General features: G+C 47.4%; 1 protein-coding gene across 2 annotated transcripts in view; it reads right to left on the bottom strand.

Moving 5' to 3' along the window:
• ZFP64 (ZFP64 zinc finger protein) overlaps positions 1 to 16,622 on the bottom strand; it is a 73,850-nt gene that overhangs the window by 15,137 nt on the left and 42,091 nt on the right. Inside the window, exon 1 of one of the 2 annotated variants that reach the window (XM_016122079.2) lies at positions 4,074 to 4,217. The exons of the other annotated variant lie outside the window; for it this stretch is intronic. Coding sequence (XP_015977565.2) covers positions 4,074 to 4,179 — 106 coding nt within the window. The 5' untranslated portion in view covers positions 4,180 to 4,217. Of the gene's footprint in view, positions 1 to 4,073; positions 4,218 to 16,622 lie in introns of those variants that run through there. 2 annotated transcript variants of the gene reach the window in all.

The following is a 16,622-nucleotide window of genomic DNA, read 5'->3' as shown; positions in this document are numbered from 1 at the left end:
CATGGGCCTAAATGATCAGATAATTTCATGGGGTTTGATCTAACAGGTAGTTTCAAAATTTTCTATAACAAAGACTATGTACTGCTAAAGACTGTAAAGTGATTTCTCTCCAAATAGATTTAAGTTCAAGGAAAAAAGAGGTCCTGTCAATGTCTGAAGCCTTAAAAAGATATTGACTGGTTTATGAATTATAAGTCAAGGTCTAGGACTTTCTGTCTGCCCCAGGTATAGAAGCTGGGTTCCATTTTTCTTGGGTCTCAAGGTAAATCTTCTATCCCCACGAGAAGCTGTACAGCACACTGCTGAGGGCTTCGGTTATAGGCTTAGGGTTTGCATAGCTGTAATGCTAGCTGTGTGACTATCAGCAACTTGCTTAACCTTACTGAGCCTCAGTTTACTCATGGCAAAGAGAGATCGCTAACCTGCCCCGGGATTGCAGAGTTGAGATGAGCAGTGTAAATTCTCAGTGCGGGGCGCAGTCTGAGCTGAGCAAATGCTGTCACAGGGCTTCGGTTAGAAAGGGCTGCAGCTATCACATCCCAATAGCTGTGGAGCTCGAAGCCCCTTAATAGGGTCTGTCTGAACAAGCGACCCAGTCCTCAGGCTCTCAACTGGGGGGGGTCATTGTGCCCCCAGAAAACATTTGGCAATGCCTGGGGACATTTTTGAATCCTGTGATTGTGTGCGCACTTGTGTGTGATGAGCAGCCCCTAGTGGGTGTAGAAGCCAAGGATGTTGCTAAACATCCTACATTGCACAGGACGGCCCCCACGCCTGGATCGGAATCACCTGGATCACGGGTTAAGTGTACTTTACCAGGTGGGGTGGTTAGGGTAGATCGCAGGAACCCACATTTTACAGTACTCCTAATGGCTGCCACACTCCTCTAAACCAGCTGCTTCTCCAAGGGCAGAGCACTAACATGAGCATGGCCGGGGCTTGTTAGAAATGCAGGACCTCAGGCCCCGCCCCGCCTACAGAATCAACCCACGTTTTAACAAGATGCGCCCCACGATCCTCTAACACGTGTGCATCAGAATCACCTAGAGGACTTGTTAAAACACAGGTGGCTTGGGCTCCGCCTCTAGAGTTCCTGATTCAGGAGGTCTGGGGTGGAGTCGGTTATTTTTCTAGCAAGTTCCCAGCTGATGCTTCTGGTCTGGGGGCTGCACTTTGAGATGTGCTCCATCAGAAACGAAGCTACCTCCCGAGTTGCTCAAGGTTGCACAGCTAGAAGCTTCCAGCTGATCAGAGCCCACACTTGCCAGATCTGAAGCCCGTCAAGAGGAAAACAGGAACAAAACCTTGTACTACTTAGCAGTTCGCATTAGAAAAGAGACCAACAAAGTCTTGAGTGTTTTAATCCCACAGAAGCCAAGTAAATTTGAAAAGCGAAAATCTGAGAGGTTGTAAAGCACAATGGTTTAGGGAACTGACTAGAAAGCCAGTTGGTTGCGTTCCAAATTCTAGCTCTGTCATTCACTACCTGCGTGATCCTGGCTGAGTCACTCGACTTCCCTGCTTCTCAGCTTCCGCATCTGTAAAATGGGGATTACAGCCCCTATCTCATAGGTTTATATGAAGATTAAATTCTTTAGCATCCCTAAAAGAATCTGGTTTCTATAGTCCTCACTACAGAAACACTATCGGTTTTATCCATGGATGTGTGCCCACGTGAGCCACCAGATTCTTGGAGAGAGAAATGCATTGTGTAATACTTGCAAAGAGGGAGAAGGGAGAGCGATGGGGTAAGGCCATCAGAAAACGGTGCCCAACGCAGCAAAGTGTCACCAGGTAGAATGTGGTGGAGAGGTGCCAGGGCCTTCCCAAGGAGATTTCTTTCACCTTTAAACACCCAAGGAAGCTCACTCTTCTGGGAGAGGCAGAGCCGGGACAGAGACTCTTCTAGCCTGAAAGGGGGTGGGTAGAGATGGGGTGGGGGGTTGGCCATACAGTGGTCATTCAGCCCTATGAGAAACTAGTGATATTCCTTTTGTAAGGTTCCCCCCACCCCGACCACCAGTGTTTTCTACTGCTGATGATAAAAGTCTATCAAATGACCTGCTCCTTTATATTTCCTCCAAAAGCTACTTGAATTGCAAAGCCGCCTGCAAATTAACAAGAGTGGGCCAACCTTAAAAAAAAAAATTAAAAATTAAAAATAAGGAGGGTCTCTTGCTCTGCATCACAAACCTAAAATGCAGGTGAAGAAAACCATGGGTCGGAAGGCTGCTTTTTCCTCCGTTAGTCTGGGGCTGGTGTTGAGGGGCGTAATTCTGACTGTTCCCCGCTCCCACAGCGTGGGGTACGGGGTGACCGAGTACTCCACAAAACAGGACACCCTCCCCAGCTCCTCCAAACCCGGCAGCAGCTCCAGGACCTGCCCATTTGCGGGAATAAAAAGTAGCCCGTAGGGGCACCTTTGAACAACAGCCTGGGGCAATTCAGGAGCTGTCTTCTTTACTGAAGACATTCCCCCCTCCCCAAAGACATCCAACATCCCCAATAACCCCCCCCAATTCCTCTTGCAAAGGATCAGCAGGAGTTCTGACTGTACCCCAGAAAGACCCCCTTTTTCAACTGCCTGTCCCCATTCTCTGCCTAGGGGACAAGGGAGTGGCGGGATTTTGGTTACGGTAATTCCACCCAGCCAAGGTCTGGTTTCAAACACAAACTATTGTTTTAGAAGTGGCCCCGAGAAGGTTCTTCCCCTTCAGCACCTCCTCGGGCGGGTGTGGCCATCAAAGCCCACCGGAGCGCCTGCGGCGGCGGGGGTCTGAGCCTCCTCAGAGAGCAGACCCTTGTCCCTTTCCTCCGCAGGAAACGCGGGCGAGGGGCGCAGGGCGGCACGTGCAGCTACAACTCTGCCCGCTTCCCACTTAAAGTGTGGGGCTGACCACGGGAGGGAGATCAGGACGGAACCCACGTTGCCTTAATCCGCGTGCAAAATAATCAGAAGGGAAAGCTTTATAAATGCAGACTCCCCGCCCCCCGAGATTCCTTGGGGGGTGGTGGTGTATGTGTGTGTGTGTGGGGGGGGGTGCCTGAGAGTAGCCCAAGGAATTCATCGAGTTAGCAAAGCTCTCTACCCGCAGGCGTTTCGGAAGAGTTGGCTCCATCGACCAAGGGGTAAGAAACAGTGCCCTAAGGCCTTGGGGTAGCCCAGGGTCTCTCAGCTTCGCGGGGACCCCCTCCAGCCGCGTGGCAGCCGGGGTGAACCCGCTGAGTCCCGCGGTGGCGCTGCCCTGATCGACGCCCCTCCCCACAACGACTCCACTTCTTACGGAGTCGGAGGCAAAGTCCTTTCCTCGAGCCCCGGGCGCCCGCGTCACCTCTCGACCTGCTCGGACCCGCGCCAGACTCCAGCCCGCGGACGTCCCAGCCGCTGCGCTTGGGGTCCGTCCCCTGTGCCCCAGGCCCCGTGTCTCCCCCCTTCCCTGCCTTTATAACGCTTCCCCCCGGCGTTCACCCCTGAGACTGCGTTATCTACGGTGCCGTCTGTCCCCGCCCCACTGGGCCGTAAGCTGCAGGACGCCAGCATGTGGTCCTCCTTGCTCGCCGCTGGGTCCCTCCTTCAGCACCCAGCCCCAGGTCCCCGAAGCGCGGACATTTTTCAGACATCTTCCTCCCCCGCCCCCAGAAGGGCGCCCGGGGCGCGGGTCTCCACGCCCACCTTCCAGGTGCGCGGCCTCAGCCCGGCGCCAAGGAGGTCGGGGACCCGGCGCGCCACACCCCGAAGTCGGCCTCGGCAGGGGTCTCCGAGCATCCTCGCAGCATGTTTGGGAGATGAACCACCTTTTAGTAGCGCTTCGTGGGGAGAAGGGAAGTGGCCAGAGAAATCCACGCGGGGGAGGTTGAAATCGCAAGGTGGGGGTGTGATTTGCAAAGGCAGGTGGGAGGGAGGTTTCGGGGGCGCAGAGGCTCGGGCGCCAGGACTCGAGTTGGAAGCGTCACCTGCCCTTCCACGCCCGGTGCCTGCACCTCGTACGCGCGCGAGGCCCAGAACACCCCAGAAACAGCGTCGAGCCGCCCCCCTCCCCGACCCCAAGCGGGGCGTCCGCAGCGCCACTCACCCCGTCTTCCCGCCACCTCCGGGGCCGCCCTGGCCAACTCCTGGCGCGCAGGCTGCGGCTCCTCGTTGTGGAGGTGCTGGGGATTGGCCTGCTTGCGTCGCGACATGGCGCGAGGGTCGCGGCGAGCCCCCACGAGTGGCCGCCTCCACGCAGCCCTGGCCCGGAGTTCGGAATTACCGCCGCCCCCCGGCCGGAGCGCGCATGTCCCGGCAGCGCCGCCGCGCGGGCCGATCCATCACGGGCGCTGACAGCTGATTGGCCCCGCGCCAAGGCCTCGGGGTCCCGGGGAAGCGCGGTCCGCCGCCGCGCAGCCCGCACCCGCCCGGAGCTCGTTAGAAATGCAGACTCTCGGGCTCCGCCCCAGACCCGCGGCATCAGAATCTGCATTTTAACAAGCTCCCCGGGTGATTCGCGTGCACATTAAAGTTTGAGAAACCGTGTCTGCATTTTAACGAGGTCTCCAGGTGATTCGCGTGCCCATTAAAATGTCAGAAGCGCAGCTCCGCTCCAACTGTAACGTGCGCACGGATCGCTGGGGATCTCGTTAAAATGCAGATTCTGACTCCGTGGGGCTGGGGTGGGGCCTGAGCCTCTGCATTTCTAACGAGCTCCCGGGTGATGCCCTCCCGGCGGCGGCCGCAACAGCCGCGCGTTTAGATTCTGACTTAATTGGTCTGGACTGCAAACGGCACTGGGGTTTTCGTTGCTGTTTTTTTTAGAGCTCCCCCAGGTTATTCTGAGAGGTAGCCAAGGTGGAGAAGCGCGACCTCCACTCGCGCTCAACCTTGGCTGCGTCTTCGAATTAATTTAAAATTTAAATGAGGCCAGAGGGTCGCCAACTGCAGGGTGAACCGCTGCTCCAGGAGGAGCTGATTAAAAATACCGATTCCGAAAGTATTGGCTTCGGGCGGGGGAGCCCGGGAATCTGTATTTCTCCCCAGCGCCCGCACGCCGCCCCGCGTCTGAGGCCACACAGAAGCCCCGGGGCCAAGGAGCGCGGGCCCTGCCCAGCCGGTGACCGAGGCGTCGTCCTAGGGGGTTGAGCTAATTGGCTTCGTGCTCAGACTAGCTGGGACCTTGATGAGACCTGAGGCGTGGTGGGGGAGAGGGGGAAGAGAACCCCCTCTTAGCATCCAACAAGGGAGCAAGGAAGACACCTACACCCCTCAGGTGTTTACTTCTTTCATATCGGGGTTACTTAAAGCGGGACTGTGCCCTAAGCTTGCCCGAACCTGACAATCACGTGGGGCCTTATTAAAAAAAAGACCCAAGTTCAGCTCTGAACCTGGGGCGGGCCTGGGAGCCTGTATTTCTAACAGCGCGGCGGCGAGTTTTTCCGCTGGGGCTTGCGAGAGGGCCCGCTGGGGTTTCGCAGCGTCCTGTGACACGCCTGTTGTGAGGTTACCGTTAGCAAACCCAAGGGGACCGCCTGAGAGAAGAGCACTTATTTATTTCTCAAAAAACTGAGCTGGTTTCCTCAACCTTCCCATCGATTTCCAGCTGTGAGCTGATTCTAGGGATGGTTGTGTCATGCCAGGTGAAGTTGCTCGGGTTAAATTTTTGAGGCTTAAAAAAAAAAATCTTAAAGGACCTTTTAAAGTTTTCTTTGGGACGTGTGTGTAGCTCCACATACACGTAAAGCCACGTGAAAATGGCCATATGTGCTTGGGTTGATTGTTTCTCCTCCGGGGATGTCTCAGAAGGATACTGGATCACCTGGGGACACCTGGTCACCTGTGGGGAGGCTGAAAGGAGAAGAGTACCCAGTGGCTACGATGGGAGACACCTGACGCCCCTTTATATGGTGGCTCCAGGTGTGCAGTGTGTTTGTGCATTTCTCCTCCGAGCCTCTCTGCATTCTTCAGCTCAGATGCACAGGTTTGGATTGACCAAGCCTTGCTTGCTATGAGGCCCGTTGTCTTTCCTTATCCCTTTGATCCATTGCTGGCCTGTATTTGGTTGTTTCTTGGTTCCTTGGGTTATTATGACATAATAACTGCCTGGGAACCCCCTACCCCACACTAGGACCTTAACCATAACCAGTATCTCTCATATGTCCTCTCTGTCCCCCAAATGAATAGCCACCAGCCTAAACTCCACATACTTCATTCCTTTGCGTTTTCTTGTTAGCAAGTTTTTTTGTTTTTTGTTTTTTTTGAAACTACATGCATTCTTAAAAATATATACAATTCACATTTTTAAAGAACCTCATAAGAAGGGCATAAAATCTTCCAGGAATTCCAACCCCCCCTCCCCCGCCATGTATTGTATTGCTAAGATCACCCAATATGCTGTTAAGGTCTTTTGTCCATTTTGACTGACATGCAATATTCCATGGTGTGAACGTGCCAGGATTCATTCATTCATTTGCTCTCTCCCAGTGATGGGCACTTGGGTTGTTTCCTGATCTTGGCCATGTGAGGCTGTGACACACGATCGTTCTAAAAAGTGTCTTAAGCAAGTGTACACATTGGTTAAATGGCCAGATAATGCCGAAGTCGTAGCAGTGGTTGACATTCGTCCAGCACTGTAAGAGATACTGTGTAGCCACGTCCTTTCCCACACCTGCTATTATGGGATGTCTTCATTTTTGCCAATCAAATTGCTAAACAATGCTATGTCACTATGGTCTTGAGTTGCATTTCCCTCGCGGGTATAATCTCAATAAAAAATGAAGTAAAAATAATGTTTTCCACAAATCCAATGACAGCAACTGATAAACTTTTTTTTTTTAAGGCATTGTTTTAATATTTTACGATATAGCCATTCAGAGTTATGATCCTAAATTAAGTTTCTCATCAGTTTGGTTGTAATGGCTTAATTTCCAGGATCATACTTGAAAAACTGAAAAAAGTATACCTCACAGGATATAGATTTAAATGAAAGCCAACTGGCATTGGCTAATAAGTTAATCCCCCTTTTCCGTCCCATTCACCAATTATAAAAACTGACTATTCATTTTTTTTTTTTGAAACCCAGCTCGTAAATTTTCATCTTCCCCAATAATCAACCTGGGGCTTTTGCAAATTCAGCTGAAGAGGGTGCATCATTATGTCTTCAACAAATGGATTTCAAACCCACTGGAGCCATTTATTTGGAAGATGTTTAAACAGATTAAAAGCTCTGTTGCTAAGTTTAAACATGCAGATAGAGGTTTTTATAAGTGACAACTTTTCACTGTTTTCAGCGGCAAAATCACTTAACAAGGGAATCATGGCCAAACATGCATTTAAAAATACTTCCTCCATCGGCTGTTTCTCTCGCAAACTGGTTATTTTCTCATGCTTTACATAACACCTTTATCCTGAAATTTTTCCCCCAATGGTTGTTGGGTAGTCCCCTTTCATCACGGAAAAAGTCCATAACTTTTCAACCCTGTCACTTTGTAAAAGAAAAATGAAGACTATCCTGTAATTTTGATAACTCTTAAGTACTGAGCCAAGAGATGAACCATGTACCTCTGAACCACACAAAGATTCTCCTGGTCGCTCTACCTCTCTTTACAAAGCATTATGAAGATTCCAGAGGCGGCGTGATGCACTGACTCAGGGCACAGGTGGAGCCGGCCTGAGTTAGAATCCTGCGTCCGTTACTGTGTGACCTTGAGAAAGCTGTTCTGTGCCCATTTTCTCAACAATAAAATGGCAATGCTAATAGCCAGGGTGGTCGTGAGGGTGAAAAATTCACGTGCAGAGGACACAGAACGGTGTACAGTACAGAGGTAGCCCTCTCTGTGTTCAGATAATTCTTATTGATAAAGATAGAGTAAGAGTTACCATTGTCTATAACGGTAGCTGACGCTCGTCTAGAATCGGTGGTTCCGATGAACTAGGCACAAATATTGTGTTTCATACAAAAATAAATGGGATGAAAACGTTACTCAACCTTTCTGAGTTGCCGAGTTCCTGGGTTTCCATAGATATTAAATGAGTAATTTAATACTACTCACTTAACGTTGCTCAAGTAATTGCTTTATTATTATTATTATTATTTTTAAAGAGAAATGGATAAAAATAAATTATAATGGCCTCTCTGATGGTCCCAGGCCTCCTGCGGGTGCAAGCTCCTTGCTAATGCCACCTCGTTTGACTTCTGTCGTGACAATCATTCTCCACTATAGAAATAGGACTGAAGGAGCAAATGTTTATCTGGGTACAAATGATTCCCAAACGTGCTATCAAGCTAGACCAAAGCCAATCTTATTTCTTCATCTGCCAAGGAATTAATGTATTCATCTGATAACAATTTTTTTTTTTTGAGCCCACGCAGGTGCCTGCTCTGTTCCAGGTGTCGGAATTTTGTGTGGTATGCAAGACAAACAAGATCCGGCAGGGAACTCCTGGATGAATGAATGGATGGAGGCACAAGGTCATTTCAGATAATGATGGGTGCTACAAGCAAGATGAAAAGGGGCGGTGTGATCATGAGTGACAGGGTGCTAACGGTAGAGGGTACCTGAGTTTGGCTAAGAGGGACCTTTGACCTAAAATGTGAATATAATAGGCAGCCATGGGAAGGACCAGGGAGATGACATTCCTGGGAGAGGAAATTACAGCAAAGGATCACAGGAAATCAATTTTAGTGTGTTTCAAGCAAAGTAAGAAGGTTCAGTGAGCTGGTTCCCAGAAAAGAAAAATCTGGCTCATAAAAAATTGAAAAAAATGTCCAAGCTCACTTATGATTAAATAAACATAAGTTAAAATAAAATGCGATACTGTTTTATATCCTGTCTGAATCGGGAAGATTAAACACACACATATTAGTAAGGGCTCAGACGCTATGCTCCAGCTCTCCCTCCCCCCCACGGCACTTTGCAAACTCACTGAGCATGAGAGTCACCAGGGGACCTTGTTAAAATGCAGATTCTGCCTCCAGTGTGTCTCAAAATTAGACATGGATACAAATCACCTGGGGACCTTGTTAGGAAGCAGATTCTGATCTCAGTACTTCTCAAACTTCAATGTGCAGCAAAATGACCTGGAGATTTTGTTAAATGGAGATCCTGAGCCATAAACGTGTAAGAGGTGTTCAGCCTCACTAATTATAAGGAAATGAATATTAAATAACCATAAATTCCTCTCTCTCTTTTTTTCCACCTACCAGATTGATAAAAATTAGAAGGCTGATAATATTTACTTTTAGCAAGAGTGTAGGGAGAGCGGTCTTCTAATGCATTGCTGGTGGGCGTGTGAATGTTTATAGCCACTTTGGAGGGCAATTTGGCAATAAGTTTTTAAACGTGCCGTGCCAATGAGCCTTTCCATCTATTCTTCAGAGAAACATCTTCACATGTGCACAAAGGAGCGTGTCCAAGGATATTTCCTGCAACGCCATTGTCATAGCAAAAAAAAAAAAAAAAAAAGACTGAGAAAAAACCTAACTGCCCTAAAACAGGGGGATAGTTACACTGAGGTTTAGCCATACTGTGGAATGGCAGGCAGTAAAGAAAACTAATCAGCTAGATTTATGGCTACAAGCATGGGTAGAGCCCCAGATACTGGATTGAAGGGGAAAAAGCAAGTTCCACATAGATATAAACACATACTCAAAGCCATATATATTTCCAATGGTGAAACATGAAAACCCAGAATAAGAAAGTATTGGAAGGAAACACACTGGCTATGTGTTAAGCAAAGATGGGGCGGGGGAGTGGCTTGCGGGAGGAAGAGTCTAAATTCTCCTCATGTGGTGTGTGTAAGAGAACATTATCCTTAGTAATATTTCCTTTTTGAAAAAAAAAAAAAAAACGGGATGTAGTCACATACCACTTCAGAAGAAGTAATTTATTAAAAAGTAATAATTAAAGTAATTAACGAAATTACGGTTCTGTCACACAATGGAATAAATTCCGTATGACCATACAAGGGATAATGTATTTCTGTGTGCACTGATCAAGAATGTTCTTCGAGATATATTAAGCAAAATAGTCAGAGGACAGAAAAGTATACCAATCGTGCTGTTGTGGGTATATATAAATATATATGAAAATACATACATATCTAATGGCATCCTCTCTATAGAATTTAACATGCGAATGTGCATGCGTGCGTGCGCACATGCATGTGCACACGCACGCATGCACTTGTGAATGTGGAGGAGACAGGGAACTGGTCATAGACGTTACCCCTGAGGACAGGGCAGCAGTGTTTGTGATGTGGTCGTCTGAGAGGCTGAAATCTTGCTGTACACATTTTTGCAATCTTTTAAGTTTCGAAACTTGAAATCATAAAATTTGGCACACACGCAAGAGTGTATCAAACATAAATGTGCCGTTTAAGGAATAAAACAAACGCCCATGTAACCACCAACTTTAGATCTAGAACATTCTTTGTACCAAAGAAACCCTTCTCGTGTTCCCATCCATTAGCCGCTCCTTCCTTCGGCTACCTGCTTCCACTATCGCCGATTGTGCGTAATGATCATTTAAAAACAGTTCTGTCGCCTAAGTCATCTGTTGCTTAGTTTGGCCACTTTTTTTTTTGAAACGCATGGGTAATTTTCCTTCACTTGCCTCTTTAAGTTTGTGAGATTCAACAAGTTGGTGCAGGCAGCTGGAGTTTGCTCATTTTCACTCTCGCGTAACCCCCATTGTGTGAACACACCACATTCTGCCTGTACCACATTTCACTGCCAATGGGCGGTTTCCGATTTGGTAATTATGAGCAACGTAATTGTAAACATTCTTGCACAGGTTTCCTGATTCATGTGTGTACGTCTCTCTGCGCCCAGAATCTGCATTTAACAAGATTTCCCGGTGGTTTTTCTACACGTTAGAATTTGAGAGCACGGAGATCGGAAGCTGCTTCCTAACAAGGCCCCCAGGTGCCTGTATCTATGTTAACTTTTGAGACACGCTAGAGGCAGAATCTGCATTTTAACAAGGTCCCTTGGTGATTCTCATGCTCGGTAGGTTTGAGAAGTCCAGTGGGGGAGAAATAGCTGGATTGTCGTGTATGGCTTTCCTAGGAGATGCCAAACTATTTCCAGTGTGGCTATATCAGTTTACATTCCCACCAGCATATATAACTTTTCGAATTAAAATGAAAAGAAGGAACTAGTTAAAAATCACTAAGGCACAATCTTAGCAGAACATGCAAACAATCGACATACGAATCTTCACTTCCTCCTTTTTCCTTTCTACTCCCACCTCCAACCCCTCCCCTTCATGGATTAGAATCTGAAATGATGAAATGAAATACTGGAGGGCTACTCTGTGGGCAACAAAATGGATTAGGACCTTTATTTATAGAGAAAACAAAACAGCCTCCAATTCACCTGCTGGCTCCTACAGGTGTGGAAGCTCCTGAACGGTAAAGGAATGGTGTCCAAGAATAGGAATTTGAAGCTTCTAGTGCTGGGGCAGAGTGTGGCAGCCTGTGGTGGTCAGTTAACTATTCCCAAGAAAAATGAGTTTCCGACCTTTTTCTGGCAACATTGAAAGCACCCAAACCAATTGTCATTTTCAGGTTCTGTTAGTGTTTCCCTGTCTTATGCCATGCAAGCTACCCAACTGTGACTTCTTCTATTAGGGTTTGTTCCAGAGCCATTCATTTATCTGACAAACATTAGTTGGGCTCCTTATCTGGGTGTGAGGTGTTATGCTAACCTCTAGGAATACAGCAGCAAACCTTTAAGGAAGTCACAGAGTCATAAGGAGGAAAAATAAATGAACAGGCAGCTGGTTACCCGATAATATGATAAAGGTTCACATGGTGTTCAGGCAAAGCTTCCTGCAAGAGGCAGATTCATAGCCCCAGATGTATAGAATGAGTAGGTCTTGGGCAGCCAAAGAAGTGAGGCAAAGAGGGTTCCAGGCGGAGGGGATAGCTTGTGCAAAGACCAGGAGGTAAAAAGAGATGGCACTTCTGAGGAACCTCAGCCCGGCTGGAGTTGGGTGGAGTGCTGAAGATAAGATGAAGAAAGTGGGTGGGGGTAGAAGCAAGCAAGACAGGATTAAACCATTTCCTATTCCTCCTCCCCCGCCCCCCCCCCCTCTGGTCAACCTCGGATACAAGCAGAGGCCGATTCCAGCCTAGTTTGAAAAGGTCAACTTACTTTTCTTCACCTGAGAAACAGCAATGGTGGCGGTGGTGGCGGTAGTGACTAGTGGACATTCACGGCTGCTCGCCAGCGGCTGAGTACTATTTTAGAAGACATTTTACGTGTATTATCTCACCAGAGTCCAGCTTTTCACAGATTTTGAACACGTTCTTAAACTTCTTGAGCCGCATTTTTCTCATACGTAAAATGGAGATAAGAATTCCACCTACCTCAAATGGTTTTTCTGAATATTAAAAGGGAACACATGTAAAGGGATCGACAAAGAGTAAATAATCAGGACTACTGGTTATTATTATTATTGGCAGCCATCTACCTACTACCCTCACCCGACAGTAACTTTTAAAACTACTTAAAACATAATAACAATCATTGTAAATGTTTGATGTTATTGAATACCTACATTGTGCCAGGTATGGTGGGGGTACGTCAGTGCGAAAGACAGAGGGGGATGACTGGAACACTTAGTTTGGCTATACTACATAGGCCCTCATGTGATCCCATCTCTAGACCATTGCTTTGGGTTCTTTACCAGAGCGAAGGTTTTAAATAAAAGAAAAGGGTTATTTCTACTGGATGATCTCTCAGAGCATCATCCAGTAGAAATAACCCTTTTCTTTTATTTAAAACCTTCGCTCTGGTAAAGAACCCAAAGGGTTATTTCTACTGGATGATGCTCTGAGAGATCATCCAGGGATCTATCTCCTAGCTTACTGCTTTACTATTCCCCTGGAGTGTTTTCCTGATCCAGCCCATGGGAAGGAGCGAAGAAGAAGAGGATGGCGAGTAACTGCCTTGTGCAGAGGTGACTAAGAGCATGCATCGCTTCCTAGTGGTGTCCCATTGGCTAGAGTTTCATCACATGATCACGTGTAGCTGCAAGGGAGTCTGGGGATATGGCTTCTAATAGAGTGGCTGTGAGCCCAACTAAAACTTGGAGGACTTCTGGGAATTTAACCTACAGACACACAGGCACACACGCAAAACGACCCATCTACAAGAAAGATTATTCACTGTAGGACTTTTGAAAATTGCAAAAGCCTGGAAATGACCCAAGTGTTTGTCAATAGGTTACTTGCTGAGTAAACTGTAGCAGAGCCATACATGGGAATACTCTGCAGCTAAAATGAAAAAAAGAAAAAAAAAAAAGGAAGAGTGAGAAAGCTCTTTATGTATTAAGGTGGTAAGATCTGAATATTTAAGTAAAAAAAGGGAGGGATATAACTGTATATAGTTTGCTTTTTTTTTTTTTTTTTTTTTTTTTTGCAAAAGGGAAGGGGGTAATGGAAGAGTATATTCATAGTTGCTTATGGATTTGCATAAAGAAACACTGGAAGGCTATACAGTACAGCAAATGTTGTGGGTGCTTCAATCGAAGCCCCCCGTCCTTGTCACCTTGGTGCATGCTGGACTGACCTGCCAGCACCTGCAATTCTTTCCCTGAGGGTTTTCTCTGGTTGCCAGCAGCAGCCAGAATGACCTGGGCTGTTAATCTCCTCCCACCACCTGGGGAGGAGCCCCCATCAGGGAATGCTGGAATAGGTGGATAAACACCTCTGCTCCCTTGCCTCGGGGGTGGATAGCTCTGAGGCACCAGTTCCTTCCTGTCTCCCAGGGCTTTCCAGCAGGAGTAAGTGCCAGCTGCCCACAGTGGCGTCGGCGCTGTGACCGCACTGTGTATCTGTTCCCGCTCTCCTCTGCCTCACTTCCCGTCCATGCCATGGGTGTTGCATGGGATCACCTTCCAAAATAATCTCCTTGCTCTCTAATCCATGTCTCGGTGCCTGCTACTGGAGACACTCCAAAAAGCCAAAAGATATCAATGAAAACAGTTACCCATAAGGACCAGGGAGAGGACACAGGGTGGGAAAGAGACATCTCAGTGTTTACCATCTTATATTGTTTTGCTATTTGCACTTTAGGAACATACGGAAGAGGCCACCCTGCTCATCAGGGTGCAGTTAACAGTCTTTGCCAGGGCGCTCTGCTCCCGCTATGCTCATTTCTGCTTCATGTCAAATTTGCTTGCCATGTTGCAAAGGTGTGAGTCCTCCCATCTCCCCTCTCTCTGTTCTGTTAGGGACGCAAGTCCGAGGTTGCAAATAGAATCGAGGAGCTGAGTGTGATGGTGACTCTTGGCATTGCCCGTCTGGCGGTGGGCCATGTGGACTGATGGAGCATTCATGACTTTTGGGCCTCATTCCATCACCTGGGCGTAATAAACACCCACCGGGCTTTCCCCTCAAAGTTGTAAGGAACAGTCCCCTGCAATAATTTTGCAGGCCCGAGGAGCTTATGGGTTGCTAAACTGAACGATCGATTAACCAATCAATTAACCAATCAATATGGTGAATGTATTTCACTTGAGGTGCTGGACTGATAAAGGTTCTACAAAGAAGTAAAATGCATGGTCTTTTCACCAAAGTGACACTCATTAAAAAGTAATGTAGCCTAATGAATATTCAAAAATATATAAACCCTGACAGAAGACGGAGCTAGTCAAGTCATAGCCCTATGGCTTGGAACAAATGTTTAACATTTCTGGGCCTTGGTTTTCTCATTGCATTACCTACTGTTTGGACTTCCATGAGGGTGGAAGTTGTCACACGCTTAGGGCATTACTTGTCTCAGAAGGAGCAGTCAGTGAACAATGACTGACTTTTTTCTATCAATTACTATTGATATTCAAAGCTGCCTTTGACTCAATTTCTGTCATGGAGCATCTTTCAGTTGGGATTGGATGCTTGGAAGTAAGAAAACACCCGACTAATACTGCCTTAAGAAAAAAATGAAAAGAATTGGTGCCAAAGGCCTGAATGGTGGGAGTACATGTTCACTCCAAGTCTGGCTTGATCCAGGGGCTTCCACAGAGTCGCGCTGGCTGGGTTTTTCTCTGCCCCTCTCAGCACAGCTCTGCTGGGTGCTGGTTCCCGCCCAGGCAGCTCCCTCACGGGGTAAGCAGCTTCTGACGTGGCTCCTACATAGCCCCACCTCCCCACATTCTTGCTCTTGCCTAGTTCTGTCCCCTGGAGGCTGGGCTGGACCCAGAGGCTCACTTCTAATGAACAGAATTTGGCAAAAGTGATGGAAGTCGCTTCTGAGATTAGATTACAAAAAGACTCTGGCTTCCTTTTTGCTCACTCTGTCTTGACCTCTCTCGCTTCTTGACTCTTAAGGAAGCCAGCTGCCATGTTGCGAGCTGTCCTGTGGATAGGCCCATGGCAAGATAGTGATGACAGCCTCTGGCTAACAGCCAGTGAGAAAATGAGGCCATCATCGCAATGGCCCAGAACCGTATGAGGGAGTTTGGAATGTCCTCCCTTGAGCCTTCAGATGAGACCCCAGCAGGGCCAATGACATGATTACAGCCTCGTGACAGACCTTGAGACAGAAGACCCGGCTAAGCTATGCTTGAATTCCTGACCCACAGAAACTCTGAAATAAGACATATGTTTTGTTTTAAGCCACCAAACTTTGGGGTCATTTGTTACATAACAATAGGTAAACAATACATCTCTAGTCAGAAGATTGGGCCGTGTCAGACTTAGATTCTCACAGCTCCAAGGAAAAAGATAAAGAAAGTGGCCTTTTCCTGATCGCTTAAACAACAACCTTAGAAGTAAGCCCCGGTTAGGCCTGATGGGCTTGTCTTGGGTCAGATCCCATCCTTTAGCCCAGGAGTTGGCAAACTACGGCCCATGGCCACATCTGGCTCACTGCCTGTTTCTGCAAATAAGATTTTATAGTAACACAGCATCATTCATTTACGTGTATTGTCCACCGCTGCTTTTGTGCTAAAACTGCAGAGCTGAGTAGCTGCAACAAAGACCAGATAATCCTCCAGTCTGAAATATTTATTCTCAGTGATATCTGTTGAAACCAGCCACTATTTCTGTCGCTTTAGAAGAAAATTTGCTGACCCTTGCTTTAGACTAATAACTTTAACCGAGGTCATGGGGTGCAGTGATTGGCCAACCATGGGATAGGGGATGTGTCAGCCCCACTTGAAGCATATGGGCTGAAAGTAGGGGTAGAGCAGATCCTCGAGGATCTTTGAATGACGGTAGTTACTCATCTGCTCAAAGGCACTGGGGTGTGACTCTGCTGTCTATACTGGATTAGGCTGAAAGATACCTAAAGCTTGTCGAGCCTTCAACATACCAATCTTTCAAATTAATCTTTACTCTGCTTATCTTTCTGAAGACACATGGTGACTTGGAGTTAGCGCAAAATGAACAAAATCTGCTCTAGGAAGGTAAAAAAATCTCATAAAAGCTGAAGCATCTCCAGCACTTTATTCTTTTCATGTCCTTCTTCCTGGGAGGGGCTGAGTCTCAGAGCCAATGGAGAAAATGCTCCTTGTCCATAGAGATGCCCGTATAAATACTAATGGGTCTTAGGTAGATTGGATGGGGAGTCCTATTGGGTGGGTTTTCCTTCTCCCTCTTCCCCATGAAAGGGAAGTGGCCAGAAATTAAGGGGGAACAAAAA

This window comes from Rousettus aegyptiacus, unplaced genomic scaffold, assembly GCF_014176215.1.
Source record: "Rousettus aegyptiacus isolate mRouAeg1 unplaced genomic scaffold, mRouAeg1.p scaffold_m13_p_12, whole genome shotgun sequence".
NCBI lineage: Eukaryota > Metazoa > Chordata > Mammalia > Chiroptera > Pteropodidae > Rousettus > Rousettus aegyptiacus.
The sequence above is the reverse complement of the archived record's forward strand: the minus strand, read 5'-3'. Positions and strand labels throughout refer to the sequence as shown.